Here is a 23,448-nt window from a genome sequence, read left to right on the forward strand (position 1 = left end):
AGGATTTCTTCTTAACTGAAAATCCCCTTAATTCATATATTTAGAGGTCTTTTAAAACTTAATTAAAGACTAATTCGACTGAAAAAATTTTAAGAAACTTTAAAACATACTTTTTAAATTGTTCTGTTGCTCAGATATTAAGATAGCCAGTGCCTATAAAATTATAAAAACGATATGAAGAAATCATTTGTGTAATATTCTAGAAAAATTTGTAAAGCATATTTTCATTTTAGAAATTTTAATTAACAATCCCCCTGCTAAACTAAGTTATTACATACTCAGTTTTACAGGAGGTAAAATTTAAATTTTAAGGACTTTTAATGCATTTTAGAACATAGCAACACAAAATGCATTTATTTTTGAACATTTATTTGTATACCAATAAATATAGTTTATTCGTACCAAGGGCGTAGCTAGAGGTCCCCGGGTGCAGAATCCAAGGGGCGCCAAACTGATGTTAGGACATTTTAAAATTAAATGTTTTCCATCCTTGGCAAGCAGTAGGGGGCGCGAAATCTTCAGTTGTCCCTGGGCGCTGAAAACCCTAGCTACGGCTCTGATTCGTACTTTGCTATGACATAGTTATGTTATAAGGAAAAATGTAAGAAGAACAGGATTATCAAAGTAAAATATTAACCTACTTATAGCCAAAGGTTTTAATAACACTAATATTATCTTAAAATATTTTATTCACTTAAAGTGCTTATGAGAACGGAATTTTCAGTAGCAGTTAAAAAATAAACTCAGCTACACTTTCAGGTACAAGTTTAATTTAAGCGCTTTTAAGTTATAAATAATTGTTGCCATTCCTCTAAAGTTAAATAGCAATGCAGTTGTCGACTTTGGCGAACGCAAAGAGGTTACATTAGAAGACGAGAAGCTAGACTCCGCCCTGTACCCTCATGTAGCTAGCCAATTAAATTAGTTCTCGATGACATCAGATTGTAGGCGTGGTCTTCTGTTACATGTCGCGATGATCCATCTGAACTATTGACTATCTATCTGACAGTTCTATGTTTTGGTAATGATTGAATGAGACTTGTTCTTTGTCGAGTTGTTCGCAAAAAACGACTCATTCTTCCCTCTCGATGATGTCTAGACTAGAGCCCTTAGACTCGTCTACTTTAGCGAAATTGCTTTAGACGCTGATGTATTCTGGTATTCTGTGATATAAATTATCGAAACACAAGATGTGTATGATTTAGTTTCGGATAGTGACGATCATTGTGGTGGTCTAGAAAGGGAACTTCGGGCATGGGTAAAGGTATTCAACGCTGTGGATTTTACTGTGCCATTCAACGCTCTGCTACTGGATTTTCAAAAAGCAATATAGATTTCGGTGAAAAACTTCGTAATATTTGTGTATTAGCTATTACGCAAAATCGTAATTTGGATACTATGTCTCAAAGACTCTTCGATGAAACTCTAATTAAGGTAATGTTATCCAAATGCAAGAACTTATTAGGTAAGACCGAAAACTTTAGGGCACGTAATAGTTCTAATGCCGATTCTGTCATTGTAAATTCTGAGGTTAAGGAAAGTGGTGTTTTAGGTAAAATGCCTAATGATAGTAATAAGAATACTAATAATGTATTGAAATGTTCTAATAAACTCAGTACTCCTGATGAATTACTTTTCCCTGATGTTGTTAAAAATCGTAAAGGATCAGAAGAAAATCTAGTAAACTTAAAAGTAATTCTTAAAAATGTGCATAAGATACAACCACGTGCTCGGACGGATTTACTTTCCATAGGAAGACCTCCAGGCCAAGTAAAATGTTACAAAAAAAAAAAAAAAAAAAAAAAAAAAAAAAACGATGTTCGTATTGCAGTCTCGAATAAATTTTCTACGCAAGGATTAAGGTGATATGCTCACTTTTAGACCTATTATTTTTATCAAATTGTAAACTATATTAGCTTAACACGTATACTCAGAAAACATAAACAAACATCACTTGGGAGTTCTTCAACACAACCAAAGAAGAATCATAGGTGTAATTCCACATTGGTAGCTAAAAAAGTATTTCTTAAAAAATACATAACCTAAAAAGGTATTTCTAAAAATAGAGAGAAAACAAATAGCAAAAATACGATGCTTTTTGTTGGAATTACAAACTATAGCTATTTTTTGAACGACAGTATCGCGAAGCACGATCTCCTGATGACGACAACACTCACTGTTGCCAGAACTTATCTAAACTATATATTATATTATTATTACTATTATTAACATACTTTAATACTTGTAAAATAATAATAATAATAAATTAAAAGAAAAAAGTCACAAAAGTCCCATCTTATCACAAAGAATTAACAGTCTCGGTTTAAATAAAGGTTTAGTCATTATGTCAGCAACTTGCGCCTCTGTAGGTACCTGCTGCACAATGATTTCCTTTTCTAGAACTTTCTCTCGTATGAAAAAGTGCTTGATATCAATGTGTTTTGTGCGTCGATGAAACTCCAGGTTTTGTGATAGTCTCACTGCAGCGGCATTGTCTACTTGAATTACTGGAGTTTCATGTAACTTGGTTACATCACTAAATAGTCGCTTTAACCAAATTACTTCTCTAGAACATTCACTAGCTGCAATTACTTCTGCTTCAGTCGTCGAAGTTGCAACAACTGTTTGCCTTTGGCTAATCCATGATATAGCTCCACCACTATATAATATCACTACTCCACTCGTTGATTTTCTTGTTTCTTGACAGCATCCAAAATCTGCATCACTATAGCATTCTAGAATTCCTGGTTTGTATTTATTCTTGTATGTAACACCTTTAGTTAGAGAACCTGCTATGTATCTGAATACACGTTTCACTTTTGTCCCATCATCTTTCGAAGGATTTTCTAGGTAACGTGATAGAATGCCAACACAGTAAGCTAAATCTGGTCTTGTGCCTAACATAAGATACATTAAAGCTCCTACAGCTTCTCTATAAGGAAAAATTTCTCTGTTTGATTTATCTTCCTTTTTCTTTTCAGTTAGACCTTCCTTCAGGATAGGAGTTGATACTGGGTTGTAATCCTCCATCCCAAATTTTTGAAGAATTTTTCTTGCATAAGCTTGCTGACTAATTTTAATACTTCCATCTTCAAAATGTTTAATTTCAAGTCCAAGACAGTATACTGCTGGTTTAGTTGTGATTCTGAATCTCGACTTCAATTCTTTGAGAAATTTTTCAGATTCTTGTAGATCTGTTGATGCTACTAAACCATCATCTACATATAAACATACGATTAGCTTCTTGCCGTTGTTGTTTCTTATATATGAGCATGGATCAGCTTCACTTGTCTTGAAGCCCAGCTGTGACACAAAATCTCCAAAATATTTATTCCAGCAGCGTGATGATTGTTTAAGTCCATACAAACTGCGTTCCAACTTACAGACTTTCTTCGAACCGTCGCTATATCCTTCTGGTTGCTGTATGTATATAGATTCTTCAAGTTTTCCATATAAGAATGCTGAACCGACATCAAACTGAGAAAGATGCATTTTCTCATTGGCTGCGATGCTCAAAACTGAACGAATAGTTCCTAACTTTGTTACTGGACTAAACGTTTGATCATAATCAGCTCCAAAACGTTGAGTACATCCTTTGGCAACAAGTCTAGCCTTGAATTTATCAATAGATCCATCAGGATTCCTTTTGATCTTATAAACCCACCTGCATGGTATAGCTTTAGCATCTTTTGCTAATTTTTCTAAACTCCATGTTTCATTCTCTATCAATGATTTCATCTCTGAATCCATAGCTTCTTTCCAATTAACACTTTGCTTACAGTTGATCGCTTGTTCATAAGATTCGGGCTCTTCAGAATCAATAATAAAAGCTTCACTTATCATTATATAATCTTCAAAACGCTTTGGCTTTCTCAAGTCAGCTCTATCTCTTAGGTATCTTGACTGTGCATTATTTTGCAAATTAATATCTTTACATTATTGTCTTTCAAAATGTTCTTCTGATATATTTCCAGATATTTCTTTGTTGTATTCTTTTTCTGAATTATCTTCTTCACAAAGAAACTTTTCTGACTTATCTTTTTCTGAATTTTGTTGATGTTCAGAGCCAGAAATTAGGCTATCTTGATCTTGAATAGGTAACTGCACCCTTTCTTCACAATTTGTGAGCTTTTCGTTAAATATAATATCACGTGAACAGATCACACTATTGGTTTCTTTGATCCATAGTCGGTATCTTTCGTCTCCATCATAACCAAATAAATAAGCTTTTGTAGCCTTATTATCCATTTTCCTTCTTCTTTGTTTAGGAATATGGGCATAACACACAGATCCTACTATACGAAGATGCTTGATTCGAGGTTTCTTTTTAAACCATAGCTCATAAGGACTCGTGCCTTCTACTGATGATTTGCCAGTTCTGTTTAGTACATATATGGCAGTGTTGACTAGTTCAGCCCACATTGCTGCAGGAAAATGAGCTTCAGAATTTGAGTACTTAAATGTTCTTGCCGTTTCGATTATTGTACGTATGTCTCTTTCACTAGAGCCATTTTGTTCAGGAGAATAAGGTGCTGTTAGTCTTTGAGTTATACCTTCAGAATGCAAAATAGCACGCACTTTATCATTGTCAAACTCGCCTCCATTATCGCTGAAAAAATCTTTGACTGAATGTCCTAAGATTTTAGCGTGTGTAAGCATTGTAACATATTTACAACAGCAGATTTTTCCTTGATAAAATACCCATAACGAAACTTTGTGTAGCTATCTTTAAACACAACTAAGTATCTTTTCTTCTGGAAAGATTCATCAAAAGGTCCACAGACATCAGCTGAAATTAATTCACCAGGCTTGCTGGCTCGCTTTCTTATGCCAAATGGTAAACGGTGTGCTTTGCCAAAAATGCATGGTTCACACAATTTTCTTTCAAATGGGATTTTAATTCCTAATTCTTTCTCAAGCATGTTCTTAATGTGACGTTTATCTTGATGTCCCCATCTCTGATGATATAACTCTAACAAGGAATTGTCTGCTTCAGCAGCATGAACTTCTATTATTTTATCAGGCATAATAGGTTCGATAGCTGCCTTGTATAAAGTACCATATACTTTGCGAGTTCCAAAAAGCACTACTTGACCCTTAAGCTTTAACCAGCATTCTGTAACTGTTGAAATAAATTTACTATTCGGATTTCTACTTTGAGCAGCAAGTAAAGAAAATAAATTTCTGTTTATCTCAGGGACATACCAAACATCTTTAAGGTAAATTCTTTGGATATTACTACCAATAGTTGTTTTGACACATACTGTACCTTTACCAAGAGCAACTAAAGTTTCTTTTCCAGCAGCCTTGATGCTACAGGGACTATCAAACTTCATAAAGTCAATAAAGTATGTGAAACAATTCATGATATGTCTTGTGGCTCCACTATCAATCCAAAAAGATGTTCGATCAGTCTTAGCCTCTTCGTCAATGGACATCAGTATTACACTACCTGTATTTCCTTCATTGGTCTTCGTTAACCTATTCTTGGGTGGTCTTCCATCAGCAATTCACTGTTTACAATCTTTTACCCAGTGTCCTTTCTTTTTGCAATAATTGCAAATATCTTCTTTTCTTGGTTTTCTTCTGAATTTATCTTTTTTATATTGCTTTTGTTTTTCAGATTTGGACATTACTAATGCCACTTGTTCATTTGTATTGCCTTTCTCATGACTTTTAAATTCTCTTTCATGAGAGCAAAGCTGTGCTGTTAACTCATCAACTGCTCTCTTGTCTTCACCCAAGAGTAACCAACTTGACTTAAACAAACAAATGGTATTGTCCTGGTAAGACATCTAAAATCTTGCAATTGAGTAGCATGTCAGGTAACGTATTTTCATTTTTCTTTTCAAGTCCTGAATTCAACTCATTCCATAAGTCTTTTAATTTGGAAAGATGAGCTGCCATATTATCATTTTCATTCCACTTGAATTGAAAAAATTGCATGCATATATTATACAATTGATTTTTTGATGATGCTTCAAATAACTTATGTAATTCCAACCACACTTCTCTAGCAGTCTGAAATCTCATAACTTTTTGCAGAGTTTCTTCCGTCATCGAATTCGTTAATACCATCATAGCACTAGTGTTTGCATTTTGAAACTTCTTAACAGCTTCATTATATTTCTCTTGTTGAGCAATCGGAGCATCTACAGGAAGAATTTCTGGTTTCACTATAGTTCCTTCTACAATTTCTAAAGCACCAGGATGATAATTTAAAACAAATTTTATCCTGTATTTCCATATAAGCCAATCGCTTTCACCTGATAAAGACTTTACTTGGATCTTAGATAATTCCATACTTTGATTTCTAAACAACTTTCGATTGCTATAACGAAAACAAAACACTTACTTGATTACGCTTAACGAGTTCCGTTTCTTCGAGAAAACATCAATTCAAAACATTTGACGCAATATGGGAGCTTGCTGGGCCCATAACCTAAAAAAGTATTTCTTAAAAAATAAATAACCTAAAAAGGTATTTCTAAAAATAGAGAGAAAACAAATAGCAGAGCAAAAATACGATGCTTTTTGTTGGAATTACAAACTATAGCTATTTTTTGAACGACAGTATCGCGAAGCACGATCTCCTGATGACGAAAACAGTAGCAAGTATGTTAGTTCGAAAGTCAGCCAGTATCACGCGACATGTACGAGGTCCTTTCAGTGCTTCGCTGCTCCCTGCCGGAGAAGGACTGCTCTGTCCCGTCATCTATTCAGAAAGCTGGTAACGTCAAATTTGGATTCTTACTGCTATCTAAGATTTCTCCACAAATGCGTCAAATGTTATATATTATAAATAACAATTGTTACCAGTTGATTGATCTTAAAATAAAGTTCAAATTGTGATTTCACAGAACTTAACAGCCTGTTGATCAAATGCTGCAGAATCGCACACCAGGCTTCTGAAATTGCACTTTTCTCGTCCTTAAAGGTCCGTGGAGGAATTTAATATATTGCAATTCCGTAATCTAAGCCATTCCACGTAATGATCAATTGGGTAAAATTTGATAAGTAAGCTTGGGAATACTTTTGAGTGAATATTTTCTGATTCTGAGTAATTTGAAGACAGAGGTGCTTAACCCAGACGAGCGGTAACATCCATTCGTAATGAATTTAGGCCAACAGCCCTCTTAAACAGCCATATACCTGGTTCAAAAACCTCATCCACATATCTGTGACCAAGCTGTAGAACCTCCATGGATACGTGGATTAGTGTGGACTCTTATGAAAGTTCCACCGCCAACCATGAATTTGCTTCTATGCTAAGGGGCTCTTTGATGAACAGAAGGAAATAGGTTGCGTGTTTCTAGCTTCTTCTAGATCAAATCATGTCTAGAACCACACCGCAGATCGTATTTGGACTCATCAATAGATAGTATCTGATTCCAATCCTCTTGATTCCTTTGAACATTAAATAACATCTCCCGATAGAATCTCTCTATTAAAGGGAAATGGGGAATTCAACCTAAACTTCTAGCTTTCTCGCATAAAGTCGAACCTTGTGAAGCCTTCGTGCCGTAGACGAAAGGTTAAATGAAACTCATGTGGTTTCCTAATGTCTAAACCTAATTCTCTTGTAATCGTTTTACGTTTTCTTCCAGTCGATAATAACAGAGAAATATTTTCGTTTGTGGATGTTCTCTTTGTTGCCCATGATGAGATTGCCTACTAGCTGATTCACAAATTAAAAAATAATTATTAGGAGCCGTTCATTTTGTGTTTGCCATTCCCTTCTGGAGTCTTTTAGTTAACCATTACTTTGGTTTTTCACTTAAATCGTTTCTTCGAGTGCCATCTAATGACTGCTGATCACTTCCAGCAAATATATTGACTTTAAATAACACTAGGCACCCGAAGTCCAACATGCGCTTACGTCGCAACACATTGTCAGTTTCACGGAGTATGAAGTCTTTTGCATTCAATTGCAGTTCATCAACATAAATAACTACATCGTTAGAGAATGTTTGAATGATTCACTCATTGAGCCTAATTTTTCAGATTTTTTTTTTTAATTTTGACGAGAGGAGCATGATCGTTGATTCATTCTTTGCAACTGTTAAAGAAGGAGCAGGGTATATGTTGTTTGGTAGGAAATAATCCCTAGAAGAGCAATATTATGATATCGATTTCAGATTAAGAATTAAGTAAGAATCATATATCTCAGTACAATAGTATAATATCATTTCCTTCATTCTGAATACTTTTCAGTGTTAATGATAAGCGACTCGTTTGAATTTTTTCTTTACGTAAGTGCACTTGTCATTAGCGTAATTAAGCATCATAAGACACAGGTTAATTTTGAAATGATGCAATTAAAAAATATTTATTATAAGCATAATAGGAACAAAATGGCAAACAAAATTAAAAAGGGATTTTTGAGATATTTATAAATTAAAATTAGAATTAACAGTTGAACTAAGACCTTTTAATATGATTCTAGTAGTCCAGCAAAAGTTTTATTTAAAATAATTATATATATATATATATATATATATATATATATATATATAAAGAAATAAAAAGAAATTAAATGCAAAATATGCTATTTTGAAACTGTAATTTTTTAAAACTTTTAAAGTTTGGGTGTTCGCTCTCCCACTGTATCGTGCCTGCATGATGTTTTTTAAAAAAACTTTTTGGCCCTGGATTAAAATGTTTGCCCACCCTTGCTTTTAACGTCATTCTGTTATTTCAAGATAAAACCAGTATTTAATAATAAACTTTGATTTAAGCATTCATTCTATTTTCTTATATAAGTTGCACACTTATTAATAATGAACTCATTTTCATCCTTCTTCATTTTCCTTTCTTTTTCTTCAATGAGTATTTATTACACATATAACAAAAGCCATCATTTCGGTGGGGGTGGGAATGGGGACTGTTGGCCCCTGAAGAATCAGGTTAACAATGCTGATATTTATTTACCGCATTGCATTATATTTATAGCAATTTGAGATATTTATTATTTTCCATTTCAAAAGCTATTCGGTGATTAATATCATTTTTATGTAAGCTGGCATTTAATTAACAATATTCAGATGAATGATTTAATTTCTTCACATTTTTTGATGAAATAGAAATTTATTGATCAATACATACTAAATGGCGACTTTCCCAAGAAATTTGTCAATCGTTGAAAAGGAGCTTTCAGCGTTTGAAGCTTCTCGCCACAAAGGTATGTTTTTCTGTATACTTTTTTATTATTTAGGGACATTTTGCAAACGTCCACTATTCCTTGCACTTTAAGACGCGACCATATAAAACATTACATAATACTTACAGTTGCCAAAAATCAGTTTTTTTTTATCAACTACTGATTTAACAGCGACTCTCACTGGAGGGTATGTGAAGGATTGGATAATTGTGTGAGAGTGTAAATCTATTTAAGGAATCTTCGTAGTTGTTTGCTGTAGGTTATGTAATATAATTTATGCAATTGTATAGTTTGCAATCATAATCGTAATAGAGAAGTTAAATTTTTGATTAATCAGTGGAATCACAACGGATTGAGCACTGGAATTTAGAATTTATGTGTAAATTTGATAGTAACTGAAATCTTTGTAAAAAGAAAAGGGGGGAATATTAAACAAGGATTGAGGAGATTTAAGTACGTGCAGTGCACTTTGTTTTAAAGACTAAATTGTAACCTAAAATTGTATGTGCCTATAATTTATAACCCGGAAATTTTAAAGGTATTTTCATTGAAAACTTCCTAATCACTTAATAAAGTGCTTGCGTTTTTAAAAATAAATTAAGTATAAATAGGCTGTAATTTTAATCTGTAAACGAAGGTGCTGTTTTAATGATAAACATGCTAGGATTGGAATAAACGTATGGTGTATTTATACTGTTTGGTAAACTAATATTTTTCTGAAACAGAACCAGTAATTGTCATCTTAAATATATGTATATGTGTGTGTGTGAATGTGCTTGTGTGTGTAAAGATTAATTTATTTTGCTTATAAGAGGTACAGTAATTTCTCATAAATAAATATGTGTATGCAATATTACTATTTTAAATTCCCAATTTTTTTTGAAACTAAGAAAATATAAATACATATATCAAAAATATGCTGTCTGTATATCATTCATATTCTTCATATTATCAGTTTGTGTGTTTATATACATATATAGTATGTTTGCAATATTTTTATAATGTTTAAAGTATTTGAAATTCTAATATTGAAGTTTGGTCTGTTTATGTCAGGTTATTCTTTTTTACTAAAGCATTTGTTGGCTGTCTGGCATAGAAAGTATATAATCATGGATTAAAGTTTGTTTATGCCAGGTTATTCTTTTTACTAAAGCATTTGTCGGTTATCTGGCATAGGAGGTATGTAAACGTGGAAGGTCTTCTGAGGTAAACTCCAATATATTCACATTAAACACATGAAAGTCTATGGAGCTAATTTGATTAGATGTCAGAATCAACTTTGGGGCAAATGATCTGATAATATTACTCCGATACTCTGGAGAATGAGAGATTGAAGTTTATATACTATATATATTAAAATCTACTTAAAATACTTGTATGTATTATGTTTTAGTAACTTCTTTGAATTTATGGTATTATGCTATTCAGAAATGATTCAGAAATGTATGCATGTATGTATGGATGTTTGTGTTCATTTTATGCATGTATATATGTACGTAGGTATATAGTGTGTATACACATGCACACACATGTACATACATACAAACATGCATACATACATTTCTGAATTTAGTCCCGATAACAGAAGATTTTCGAATTTTATTAGCGTAAGAAAATATCAACTGAAATTTTTAAATTTCTACATCAGTGAAGTAATGTCATTAATTTCAATGTATGGAAAGTTCTGTTTTTTAGCTTGCACTTTATGTCTAAATGCCAAGATGTATAAGCAGCACTTGTAAGATTTCTTAGTTCTAAGCTAATATTCTTAACTAAATATTTTTCTAATAATTGTAAGCTAAGCTAATTCTAAGCTAAATATTCTTTTCAAATTAGCTGTTTTAGAAGTAACAGACATTACTAAAAGTAGAAATTGAATATGTTCAAAAGTTATATTGAAGTACTTATAGTTAGTGTAGTACTTTTATTGCAGGAAAAAAAGGCAAAATAAGTGAGGTCATTCATAAATTTTGTTGAATACTTGGAGGTTATTTTTCAATAATTATAATAATGAAAATGTTCGAAATATTCTTGTTGTAAATATAATAAATCACTTTCCTTAAGAAGCTGAAATGAAACTTAATACATAAAACAGAACATCAAATATTACTTTGTACATAAAATAGATCATCAAATGGTACTTTGTAAGAACAATATTTAAACTAAGAATGACTGTTGCCATTCAATGTAATATTATTTTAGTGCTGCCAAGAATTATAAACATTATACCACATTCACCCCTCCCAAAGATTATTAATAAGTTACATAGTCTGCTAGATTGGAAGGCTGACGTCTGCTTTTTCGGATGCAAGCATTCACTCTCATACCATTTATCATTTAAAGTCTTTTCAAAATCCTCTTGTCTGCTAGGACAGCGTTTCCCAACCTTTTTTGGCCAAGGCACACTTGTCGCGGGGAAAAAAAATCACGAGGCACACCACCATTAGAAAATGTTAAAAAATTAACTCTGTGCCTATACTGACTATAATAAAGTAATTCTCTTGAATAGGAATCAAATAAGCACAAAGAAAGTATTTTATAATTACTTTATTATGAAATATTAAGTAAACAGAATAGTGAAAAATTATAAAATACTTTCAGTGCGAAACCTGGGCATGTTTGGCTGAACACAAAGCTGATATTCTGGCTGGAATCGAAGAAAGACACACATGTAGCTCTTCGTCAACAGTTCTCAGTCTCTCTCTGTATTTGGTTTTCATAGCAATCATGCTTGAAAAGCTAATCTCACACAGATATGTAGTGGAAAAAGGGAGCAATGTCAAAATAGCTTTGTTTGCCAGAAGGGGGAACTCCTTGGCAGTATCCAACCAAAAACTGTCCAAAGGTAGATCAGCAAATCTTAGCTTGCAACCACGATTTTGTCTCAGTTCAATTAGTTCCTCCTGCTCCTGTAAAGTCATTTCCTTTCCAACAACTGATGCTGAGCCATAAGGGTCCCTAACCCAGTCAAGGCATTCAGTGGAGACTGAAGAGAAATAAAATGACAACTTCTCCTCAAGAGTTTTTAAATGCTTAACTATTATCTCACACAGTGCAGCAGTGTGAACACCTTGCCATTGCATGGTAAGTGTGAACATTTCAAGATTGCCACTTTCCACGTGTTGATTCCAGAGTTGCACCTTTGAACGGAATCCATTTATTTTATCTGTACTTGTAAGCAGGTTTTCATTTCGGCCTTGCATTCGGGTGTTCAATTCATTCAGATGATGAAATATATCTGCCAGGTATGCCAGCCTTGCACACCACTCATCACTTGCAAGCTGCTTTGCGTAATCTGACCCCTCATTTGTCAGAAACACTTTAAGTTCCTCCCGCAGCTCATACACACGAACCAAGACCTTGCCACGCGACAACCACCGGACCTCCGTATGAAACAGCAAGGTTTTATGCTTTGCTCCCATCTCCTCACACAAAGCTGCAAATATGCGACTTTTCATGGGTCGTGACTTTACAATGTTTACCATGTGCACAACATCATCCAACACATGAACTAAGGCTGATGGTAAAGTCTTGGCTACGAGGGCCTCGTGGTGTAAAAAACAATGCGTAATAATCACATCTGGATTTCTTTCCTTCACTCTGCTTACAAAGCCTTTGGTGCGCCCGACCATGGCTGCAGCTCCATCGGTGCAGACACTTGTGCAGTTTTCCCACTTAAGTCCTTCTTGTTCAAGGTATTCTGATGTGACCCAAAAAATTTCTTCTCCTGTTGTTTTTTCTGGCAATACCTTGCAAAAAAGGAAGTTTTCTCTAATTGCATCACCATCAACAAAACGCACATTAGCTAAGAGTTGAGCATGTCCACTGATATCAGTAGACTTGTCAAGTTGCAATGCAAATTTCTCACTGATACGGATCTTTTCCAAAACCACACTTTCGATGTCTGCAGACATGTCATTAATACGTCTGGAAATTTTTTTGTTTGAGAGAGGGACTTTGGCTATTTCCTTTGCTGCTTCAGGTCCGAGCATCTCCTCTACAATAGCTTTGCAGGCAGGAAGTATTAATGTCTCTGCCACAGTGTGCGACTTTTTTGTCTTGGCTATAAATCCAGCAACTTGATAGCTAGCTTTAAGAGCTCTTTCATTTACCTTTGTTGTTTTTCTCATAAAAGTTGCCTGTTTCTCCATGTTGTCACGCAGGCGAACAAAATAGTCCACATTCTTGTTTTGAAGCAAAGGGTGTTTCGTTTGGAGATTGCGTTTAAGTTTGCTTGGGACCATAGCACTGTTAGCTAGCTTTTCACCACACACCACGCACAGTGGAGTTGGTTTGTGTTCATCTCCAGTGAAAGTAAATCCAACTGAAATATAGCTTTCGCTATATTGCCTTGTGCCAGAGAATTTAACCATCTTTGCTTTCTTTTGACCCCCACTCATACTCGGGCTCTCATCTGGCTCCAGATTTTGTTCAGAGTCCAGTTCTTTCCTTTTCAAAAACTTGTCCATCACTGCAGTATCAGTGTCTCTCTCCTCACAGCAGCCGTTGTCTCTCTGACACTGTGTGAGGCGTCTGCCTGCGTCTCATGGGGGCGGGGACACGGCGGACACTTGTCAAGATTGGCAGGAGGAGGAGTTATAGCACTGCACAGCGCCGTGACCACCTATGACACTGGCGGGGGGAGTGACGGGAGGAGTTATAGCGGGCGAACAGCACCATGACACCCAGACCCGGCGGCACACCATGGTGCTTCAGACGGCACACTGGTGTGCCGCAGAACAGCGGTTAGGAACCGCTGTGCTAGGACATGGTAAATCACTGCCGTAAGGATCTTCTTCTGTTGATTTTCTTACAGTTTTTGATATGGGTTCTGGAGCTTCAGTGGCCAAAACTTCATTCCGTTGAACAATATAATCTGAAAGTTGTTGGCTTTCATCCAACTCGATATCATTGCGATGTATGGGAGTATCTCCTCTGGGTGCTAAATATCGTATTGAAACATTGGTTTCACGACCATCTGGAAGTAACACAAGCGTAAATCTGCATTAGCCTCAATGAGCTCCACTTCTTGCACAATAGGTTCATATTTATTAGCTTATGTGTGGTTCTTCATTAACCCTTTAACTGTCAAGTTATTTTGATGATTTGGGTACACAAATTGTAAATTTTTTTTATTGCAAAAATCCAATCAACATCCTCTAACCTTTGAAATCTTCAATAAAGTGCTGTCATCTATTGAACTGAGCGCACATTAACTTTTCCCGAGATACAGTCAGGTTTGACAAAGAGATGAAGCCGAAATAAACGTCTCCCGATATATATTCGGGTATAACAATACGATACACTCAAAAAAAAATTACCCTGAGTAATACTCGGGCGTGACATTTTCGAACACCAGTGCTGTGCCCGAGATTACATTGGGCATGACAGTTAAAAGGTTAATATTGTTCCGGGTTGTTTTAACCACGTAGGTACAGAGCGTCCATTATATGATCTTCTAGCATGGATGAACATATGTTCATATGGTGTGGTATTTGTTGCTGTACGTAAGAGTGACCGGATTGAATGCAAAACAGGTTGCAGAACACCTTCCCAATGTTCGATAGCCATGTTCTTTGATTTTAGTGGCAGCTGGATGGTTTTCCATATAATTCTATTTGGCCATTTCCTTGAGGATTATATTAGGGCTGTGGGGTCAGTAGGGAAAATGACCGACTCCAACTCCTGGAATTTTAGACTCCCTAATATATATATATATATGTAAACATATACACATGGATTACAGCTTATTTTTTTAATATAAAAGAAGTAATAGATGCTATAAATGAAAAATTGATGGCATAGCTAATTATTTTTATTAATTAGCATTTATTATGAAATTGAAATACTGGCATTAGTTATTTCAAAGAAACAGTAACTTCAGCAAGATCTTCTTTGTTGGATGGCCATAGATCCTATTTTATAAACTTTTTATAAACTTCCTATACGAGAAGTCTTTCCACACTGACTTGAGTAGGAGGAAGAGCTCTTACTGTTAGGGCTACTTCTTTTAACTTTTCAGGATAAATTTTTAGCAGTTTTTAAAGAGGTGTCTTGCAAGCACAATCATATTTCTCTATTTCTTTAAAGGCCATATAGAAATCTTGTTTGTATTTTTTCATTTTTATATCTAAAGGCTCTTGGTTCTTTATTTTCATTCGCTTTGTCTTAGCCATTTCAATATTATCTAAAAATATTTCTCAAAGTCTAATTCATCACGGGAAGAGGATGATAGAGACTCAGTTGCAGTATCTGCAGTTTGACTGTTCTGATTTGAATTCTCCAGTTCTGAAAATAATTTCATTCTTAATAAAAGTTCATAGATGGCTTTCTTTGCCTTTTTAATTTATTCGTCATCCAAGAAAATTCGGTGTTTCGGATCTACATATATTGAACCCAGCAAGATTTCATTGTCTAGCAAAGTAGTTTCTCATTTCTTTATTGAAGAAATGATTCCTTCTGCAATAAACCCTCCATTTCAGAAAGAACAAACATCGCATTCTTCCATTCTCGCCTCCTGTCAATTCTTCAGATTGTAGCTTTTTTTTCCTATGTACGCTGTATAAAGAAGAGTTTCCAATTCTGCAAGATCACTCCACAGTCTTTCTGTTAAGCTGCTATCACACGTCGGTTTGTTTCGGGAGAACAACTGTTTGGAACAATTTTTCTGCTTTGTCACAACAGCCAATCACCACAGATCGCTTTGGAGTTAACACAGGGGAAACTGGTTCCCCATTGCAAACAAGCTGAAAGCTGATTGTTTGAAAACGAACAACCTGCAATTTTTTTGGAAATGAAGGAAAAAGTCGTGCGTCTTTCTTTCAATAGTAAACCAGGCAGAAAAATTGTCCGAAACAGTTGTTCGTATGAACAAACGCCGTGTGATATGGGCCTTAGTAAAACATTAGGGTTATCTACATCTAAAAAAGTTAATTCTAGCAACCTCTTTATCATCAAATATTTACTTCCTTATCGTATTGCTTGATCAGTAATTGCTCCTTTTCATGCTCGCTCCCTAAGAATGGCATCAATTTTGGGAGTTCTTGCTGCTATTGTTGCTTACCTAAATTTACCAGCAAGATTTGTAACTAAATGAATCAGTTTAATCACTAATGGCAAATATCACATCCATCCTCCTCCCTTATATTTATATATTAATATGTTAATAAAATAGAAAATAACTATTTATTAATGTATATAGTTCATAAATAAAAGTAATAACTCAGCTTGTCATAATTTTTTGTTTTTTTTTTCAATTCACTTTAATTTCATTTCAAATTCAAACTGTCTGACAAAATCTGGAGTCGGAGTTGACCTATTTTTAGTGACTCCAGTTCCGACTTCTTTTACCTAAAAATCTGCCCAACTCTGATTCCGACTCCACAGTCCTGGATTGTACGACTTGTTGCTATACCAAGTGAAGTTAAGAAGCATTTACACTGTGGGTTGCAACTTACAGTTTAAGAAACCCTGCCCTATCAGAATGTATGTAGGCTGGCATCCCCAAACTGAGAAAATATTTTGAAGGTGAGCTATAACAGTAGCAGATGGCATATCAGGGCAAATATTGCGAAAGGGAATCTTGGAAACTTGTCCACAACAGGAAGAAGGAAATGGTTCCTGCAAGCCGTAGGCAAAGGTCCTTTGAAATCTAGATTTAGTCTTTCAAAAGGTGCAGTTACTTTAATTAAGTGTCCCTCAGATTTATAGAAACTTGGTTTTACTTCACTGCAGCATACACATGAATTAACAATTCTTCTAGTGAAAAAGGCAAATTTTTAGATCTCATCCAGTGATGCATTCCAGTTATTTCGGGATGACAAAGTTCATCATGTAGTGCCTTTATATCTGTTTGTGGTTTTATAACTGCATTTATACTTGATAAAGTGTCTGGAATTTCATTTTTATTTCCAGGGTGATATATAATATCATATTTGAAACAAGCAAGTTCTAAACACCAACGCATAATTTTCTCATTTTAAATTTTACTGGAGTACTGTTGATCAAACATAAATGCCACGGATCTTAGATTGGTAAAAACTTCGAAGTGTCTCCCAATTAAATAGTGTCTCCAGTTTCGTAAAGATTCAACAATAGCATATGCTTCTTTTTCAGTAGAAGAATGTTTTCATTCTGAAGAGTTTAGTGTTCTAGAGAAGAAAGCTATAGGATGACCAGCTTGACTCGAGTTGCTCCTATTGCAAATTCAGAAGCATCAGTTTCAACTCTGAATGATATATTATCCTCAATTGCAGCTAAAGAAGCTTTAGATATATCTGTCTTAAGAGAACTGATGGCTTTTTCGGCATCTTTACTAAGGGTAAAGGTTCTTTAGTCAAAAGAGGGTAAATCTTTTCAGAAAAATTGGGAATCCAACAGCAATAATGAGCAAACATTCTCAGTGGTCCTACATCTTTTGGAACCGGTAAATCCATTTGCGGTTTCAGTCTATCAGGATCGGGTTTTATTATTAGCTACAGTGTAGCCCAGCAATTTTACATATTTTGTTGAAAATGTGCATTTTTCCTCATTCAGGGTTAAGTTATACTTTCTTAGCAGCAGCCATAAACCTCTCCAAGTTATTATTATGTTAAGCTTCATTCTTGTTACATATACGAGGGCTATCCAGAAAGTAGATTACGTTTTGGAATAAAAAAATAAACAAAGTATAGGAAACAAATTTTATTATATACAGATGAAAGCCACACTCAAATACTACTTTTCTACATAGTCACCATACAAATTAAGGCATTTATCGTAGCGATGTACGAGCTTGGAAATTCCTTCGTCGAAAAATTCGGCCGCCTGCGCCTTCAACCACTTCGTTACCTCTTCTTGCAGCTGTGCGTCGTCATCAAAACGCTGCATAGCCAGCCACTTCTTCATTGCTGGGAATAGGTGGAAGTCGCTCGGTGCCAGGTCGGGACTGTACGGTGGATGAGGAAACAACTCCCACTTAAAAGATTCAAGAACTTTACGAGTGACATTTGCCGTGTGGGGCCGGGCGTTGTCGTGAATCAACAAGATCTTAGAGCTCAACATTCCTCTGCGCTTGTTTTGAATTGCTCTTCTGAGTTTTTGGAGAGTTTGGCAATACCTTTGAGAGTTTATTGTAGTGCCTCTTTCCAGGAAGTCCACCAAAATTACACCTTTTCTGTCCCAAAAAACAGTCGCCATCATCTTCCTTGCCGACATTGTTTGCATGCATTTCTTGAGATTTTGGGGAGAACTTGTGTGCCCCCACTGCATTGATTGCAATTTCGTTTCACAGTTCACATGTTTCACCCATGTTTCGTCACCAGTAACGATGCGATCGAGTAAAGAGTCACCATCCTTATGGTAAGCGTCCAAAAAGTTCAACGCTGCAGCCATTCGCTGATTTTTGTGGTCCTCTGTCAAGATTTTTGGAATCCATCTTGCACAAAACTTGTGGTAACCAAGCTTTTCGCTGATGATTTCGTGCAACAAACTTCGCGAAATTTGTGGAAAACTCAAAGAAAGTTCCGTTATTGTGAAATTTCGATTTTCACGGACTTTAGCATCGACTTTTTCGAGAAGTTCGGCGGTCACTATGCTGGGTCTCCCACTTCGATCTTCGTCGTGAACATTGGTTCGGCCATTTTGAAATCTTATGACCCACTGACGCACTCCACCTTCAGTGATAATGTTGTCCCCATACACTTCACGAAGCTGCCGATAGATTTCTATCGGTTTACAGTTTTTTGCAGTCAGAAACCTTATTACTGAGCGCACCTCGCAGCTCGCGGGATTTTCAATTAACGCAGACATTTCAAACCGTCACAGTATCTGAACGGAGCACAGCACGAACCTCTCACTAGCACGGCTAGATGCAGACTGAGCTGCGCAACGCTCTGACCCCAAGATGGCCGCGCTAGCCCCGCCCCTAGCGGACACAGACGGAAACGTAATCTACTTCCTGGATGGCCCTCGTAGTTACATCATCAAGATAGGGAAAGGTTCCTGATAATTTTTCATATGAAATTATCTCATCAATTGTTTCTTTGGAAAGAAGCAACTCTATTTGTTACACCAAATGGAACATGTAGAAATTGATATAGTTTACCATGAGCTTCAAATGCTGTATAGTGTTTCTCTGATTCTTTGATAGGAACCTGATGCTAAGTGCTTCGGAGATCAGTTGTACTAAATATTTTATACTTTGATATTTGTGAAATCAACTCTTCAATTTTTGGAAGAGGGTAAGCATCAAGCATAGTAAATTTGTTTATAGTCTGCGAATAATCTATAACCATTCTGGGTCTATGATGTTCTCCTTTCATAATAAAAGCTTGTGTATGCCAAGGAGAATTACTTGGTTCAGTTACACCTTCTTTAAGTAATTTACATACTTCTGTAGCTAAGAATGTTTTATCTTTTTCAGTTTGACGTCTTGACTTTGTAACAATAGGTCTACAATCAGGTGTTAAATTAGAGAACAATGACACAGGGGATACAAGAGCAGTTGCCAATGAACAAATTCTAAGAGGTGGTCTGTTATCTTTAAATTCTATCTCAACAGAAGAATGATCTTTTTTAATAAATCATGCCTGATAAGAAAGTCTGCACAGAGGTTTTTCATATAATTAATACCTCCACATTAGTGTATACATGGGTTTACAATTTAATATTAGCTAAAGAACAGTCTGTAATATCTCAGCTTAGAGAAGAGTTAGCCATGGTTATTCTACCAAAATATGGTTTTACTTGAATTCGATATCTTTTTACAAAACACTGATTTATAAAACTTGGTCAACTACCGGTATCAATTAGAGCATTCAGCAGAACTCCATTTACCAGACCTTTAGCTATTGACCTTTCAAGACAACGAGGAAGCATTGAAACTGATGCTAGTGTATAAACTGCCGCTGTGTAATTAATAGTACTGTGTACAAGTTTGGATTTGCATGCAATGGCCTGTTTTGGTAATGGCCTGTTTTACCACATCCTCGACATATAGCATTCCTTAGCTGGGCAAATACTTCGTAAATGAAGGTCTCTTCCACGAAAAAAAAAACACATTTTCTGGATTGAATAGGAGCAACTACTGCCAACTGTTCACTATTGTCATTTTTGTTCTCACACTGTTCAGCAGCAGCTACTGGTGCTGAGGAAGATATTAAATATGAGGCAGAATAATGTTCAGTAAGTTCTAATGCTCTAGCTTGATCATTAGTTTTTTCTAATGAAATACTGGCATTTTCTAATAACCATTCTCGAATACAGGGATTCTTCAAACTTCAGATGAATGCATCTCTAATATAATATACTCATGTTTATATTCTTCTGCAGTAACAGACTTAAATTCACAATCCTTGCTCAACTGTTTTATTATTTGTTAATATTCATTTACAAATTCACCCGTTTGTTGAAATCTAGATTCTAAACAGTGCCTGGCAAATATTTAATTTCTTTTAATAATGTACAATGAATCTAGAATATTAATTGCATTATCATATGATTGTGAATCATTAATATACCGATAAACACTTGCAGATATGGAATTAGACAACAGCTTTAGTTTTCTTTCGGCTAAAGGCCCACTTATTTGTTTGGCACTTTTTACAAAAGTAAGAAAAATTGGATTTTTGTCAATTTTCTTTGACTTTTTAAGTGAAAATAGATCGATGTGTACATGGATAAAGTCAAGAGTGTGCACAATGCCATTTTTGTGCAATTCTGGGATGTTTTTTAAGTGAAAATAGGTTGACGTGTACATGGATACCGAGTATGTGCAATTCTTAAAAATGCGCCAAGCAGTGGGCGAATTTACACTTTTCCCTTTCTTTCAGTTGCTTCCTTCAGTTGTGTGAGAAAATTTGAAAATGTTCTTTTCCAGCGTTTCCGATCCAACACATGCAGGGTCAATATCAAATCTTTCTGGTTTCAAAAGGGCTTCCATTTTGTAAAAAAAAATAAAGTATAAATTAGTTTTAGTTGATTAAAATGTTGTAAATATAATAAATAACTTCCCTTAAGAAGCTGAAATGAAGCTTTAATCAACTAAAACTGGTGCTACTTTGATAGATGGTTGCACGGATTTTGGCGATTTTTTGGGACGAGCGATGCGACTTATGGTAAACCCATTGCTAGACAAGTTATTTATGGTAACTGATGCTTTGTTGTCATTTCATTTAAAAAATAATGCATTTTATTATGCATAAATTCTGTTTTAAATATTATTTACGGCTTCTAAGTATTAAAAATCAATTTAATTTTGCATTTTTATTTGAAATAAAAATGTTATTGTTTATGATATTTTATGGAATTTTATGTTGTGGATGATGTAATGAATGACGTCACATTACTTTTAAAGTAATTGGTTTTAATATCTATAAATTTAATCTAATGTTTTAAACATTATTTATGGCTGTTGAATATTAAAATATAATTTAATTTTGCATTTTTTTAAACTGATTTTATTATGTATGATTATTTAAATAATTTTAATTCTATTCGTGATGTAATCAGCTCCCTGATTAGTTACAAAATATTTGTGCATTAATGAGCTGTAATCAGCTCCCTGATTGGTTACTGAATATTTGTGCATTACCGCGCCATTTTAAAATTTTATTGTTTATCTCTTCAAATTCCTTAGATTACATTTTTCAAATTTTTTTTTTACAAATTTTTTCAAATGTTTTTCCTTAGAGTACATTTTAAAATTATATTACATTTTTCATTGATATCTAATTTATGATTCCAATTTTTTTTTGTGGTACTTATCAACATATATGTGACAAGTTAAGTACTAAAAAAAATGTAAGTAGTGTATATTTTTCTTTTACTTTATAATTGTGAACTTCAATTTCTATTAAAAAAATTAATACACTGTTTTCAAAAATTGCCGAGATATTTATTGCCACATATGTTTTAATGTTAAATAATTATATCCTATAAAACTTATAGTGGTGTTTTTATTATATTTCTTTGCTATATGAAAGATATAATAACCTTACTTTAGTATTTTATACTCACAGTAAATGTATTTATTTATATTTGCCTGCCATCTTAAAAAACTAACATTTTCAACAAAAAATTAATCCATTACTTTTAATGATATTTATTTTTTTGAAAGTTTTGAATACTTTACTACACATAAAATACGTAAAAACAGCGTTTTTCAAGATGGCTGACGATTGTAAAAACCACACGAACAATTGTGCCAACGTAAATCGCCAAAAATCCATGCAACTGTCTACCAAAGTGGCACCCTAAATTTGCAGGTAAAACAAAACATCATATGTTACCTTGTAAAAACAATATTTAAGCTAAGAATGACTGTTGCCATCCAATGTAATGTAATTTTAGTGCTGCCAATAATAATAAACATTATACCTGTGACTTAAAGTGAACAAATGCAGTCATCAAAACACTGCTGCTAATTGGCAGTATTTTGGATTGCCTTATATCTTTGTTTTTTTAAAAATGCAGTATATACAGAACGCATTAAAATAAAGCAATTTAAATCATGTTTAGCCTACATAAAGAATGTCTTTAAATTTATGATAAATCTTTCAGATTTCAAATTAGTTATAATCTCAGAAATAAATTTGTTATATTATGATTTTTACTTAGCTTAAAGTGGAGGGGATTGTTTTACTTCAAATATAGAGTATCATCTAATCGATTAGACCTGAAACATTTGTTTAATCATGTTATAGTGTTGTTATTATACAGTTTTTCATTTTCAGAAGAAATGGAGACTCCACAAATTTCTAGATCAGGCAGAGTTTTGAAGAAGTCTGCAAAAGTAAAAGAGATGGAAGATTTAGATATTAATGAACTGGAGATGCAAGGAAAAACTCGAAAAAAATCGAAATCTGAGGATTATGAGGATTTTGATGACAAGAGAGTAGCTCCTATTAAAATTCCTAAAATATCACTTAATTTGTCTTCTGCATCAAAAAGGAAAGCAAGTGATTCATCACCATCCTTGTCAAAAATGTCCTTTCTAAATACCAAAGGTAAACCAGATCCAAAGCGATCAATATATCAGGATTCATCAGCTGATGAATCTAAATCAGGTAAGGATCATTTAACAACACTGCAGAAGTAATCTGGTTTAGTTGATTATTATTTAAAATTAAAACTTGTGGCAGTCATATTTGTGTTCTAATTTGTATTTAATTTATTTATCTTATTAATTTGTATTTTGTTCATTTAATATGTACATTTATAATGTTTATCATAGCTGCAAACTTTCCTGGTGAAATAGGAAGACTTCTGGTGTTTCATCTCATCTCCCTGCATATCACAAAATCTTCTGT

General features: G+C 34.4%; 2 protein-coding genes across 5 annotated transcripts in view; one reads left to right on the forward strand and one right to left on the reverse strand.

Annotated features, from left to right (window-relative positions):
* LOC118200743 (uncharacterized) overlaps positions 1–2,153 on the reverse strand; it is a 176,968-nt gene extending 174,815 nt beyond the window's left edge. The window contains exons 1-2 of the mRNA XM_085810269.1: positions 403–2,153; positions 111–153 (exon numbers count right to left, since the gene is read on the reverse strand). The gene's annotated coding sequence lies outside the window, so the exon portion shown is untranslated. The remainder of the gene's footprint in view (positions 1–110; positions 154–402) is intronic.
* A 6,690-nt stretch (positions 2,154–8,843) lies between these two features.
* LOC118193135 (uncharacterized) overlaps positions 8,844–23,448 on the forward strand; it is a 38,519-nt gene continuing 23,914 nt past the window's right edge. The window contains exons 1-2 of one of the 4 annotated variants that reach the window (XM_085811912.1): positions 8,844–9,181; positions 22,873–23,205. In XM_085811912.1, the coding sequence (XP_085668038.1) occupies positions 9,109–9,181; positions 22,873–23,205 (406 nt within the window). In that variant the 5' untranslated portion in view covers positions 8,844–9,108. The other 3 variants (XM_085811915.1, XM_085811916.1, XM_085811913.1) reach the window with 3 other exon arrangements.

Source organism: Stegodyphus dumicola, chromosome 2 (assembly GCF_044657685.1).
Source record: "Stegodyphus dumicola isolate Sdum_Otavi_A_Nest chromosome 2, ASM4465768v1".
NCBI lineage: Eukaryota > Metazoa > Arthropoda > Arachnida > Araneae > Eresidae > Stegodyphus > Stegodyphus dumicola.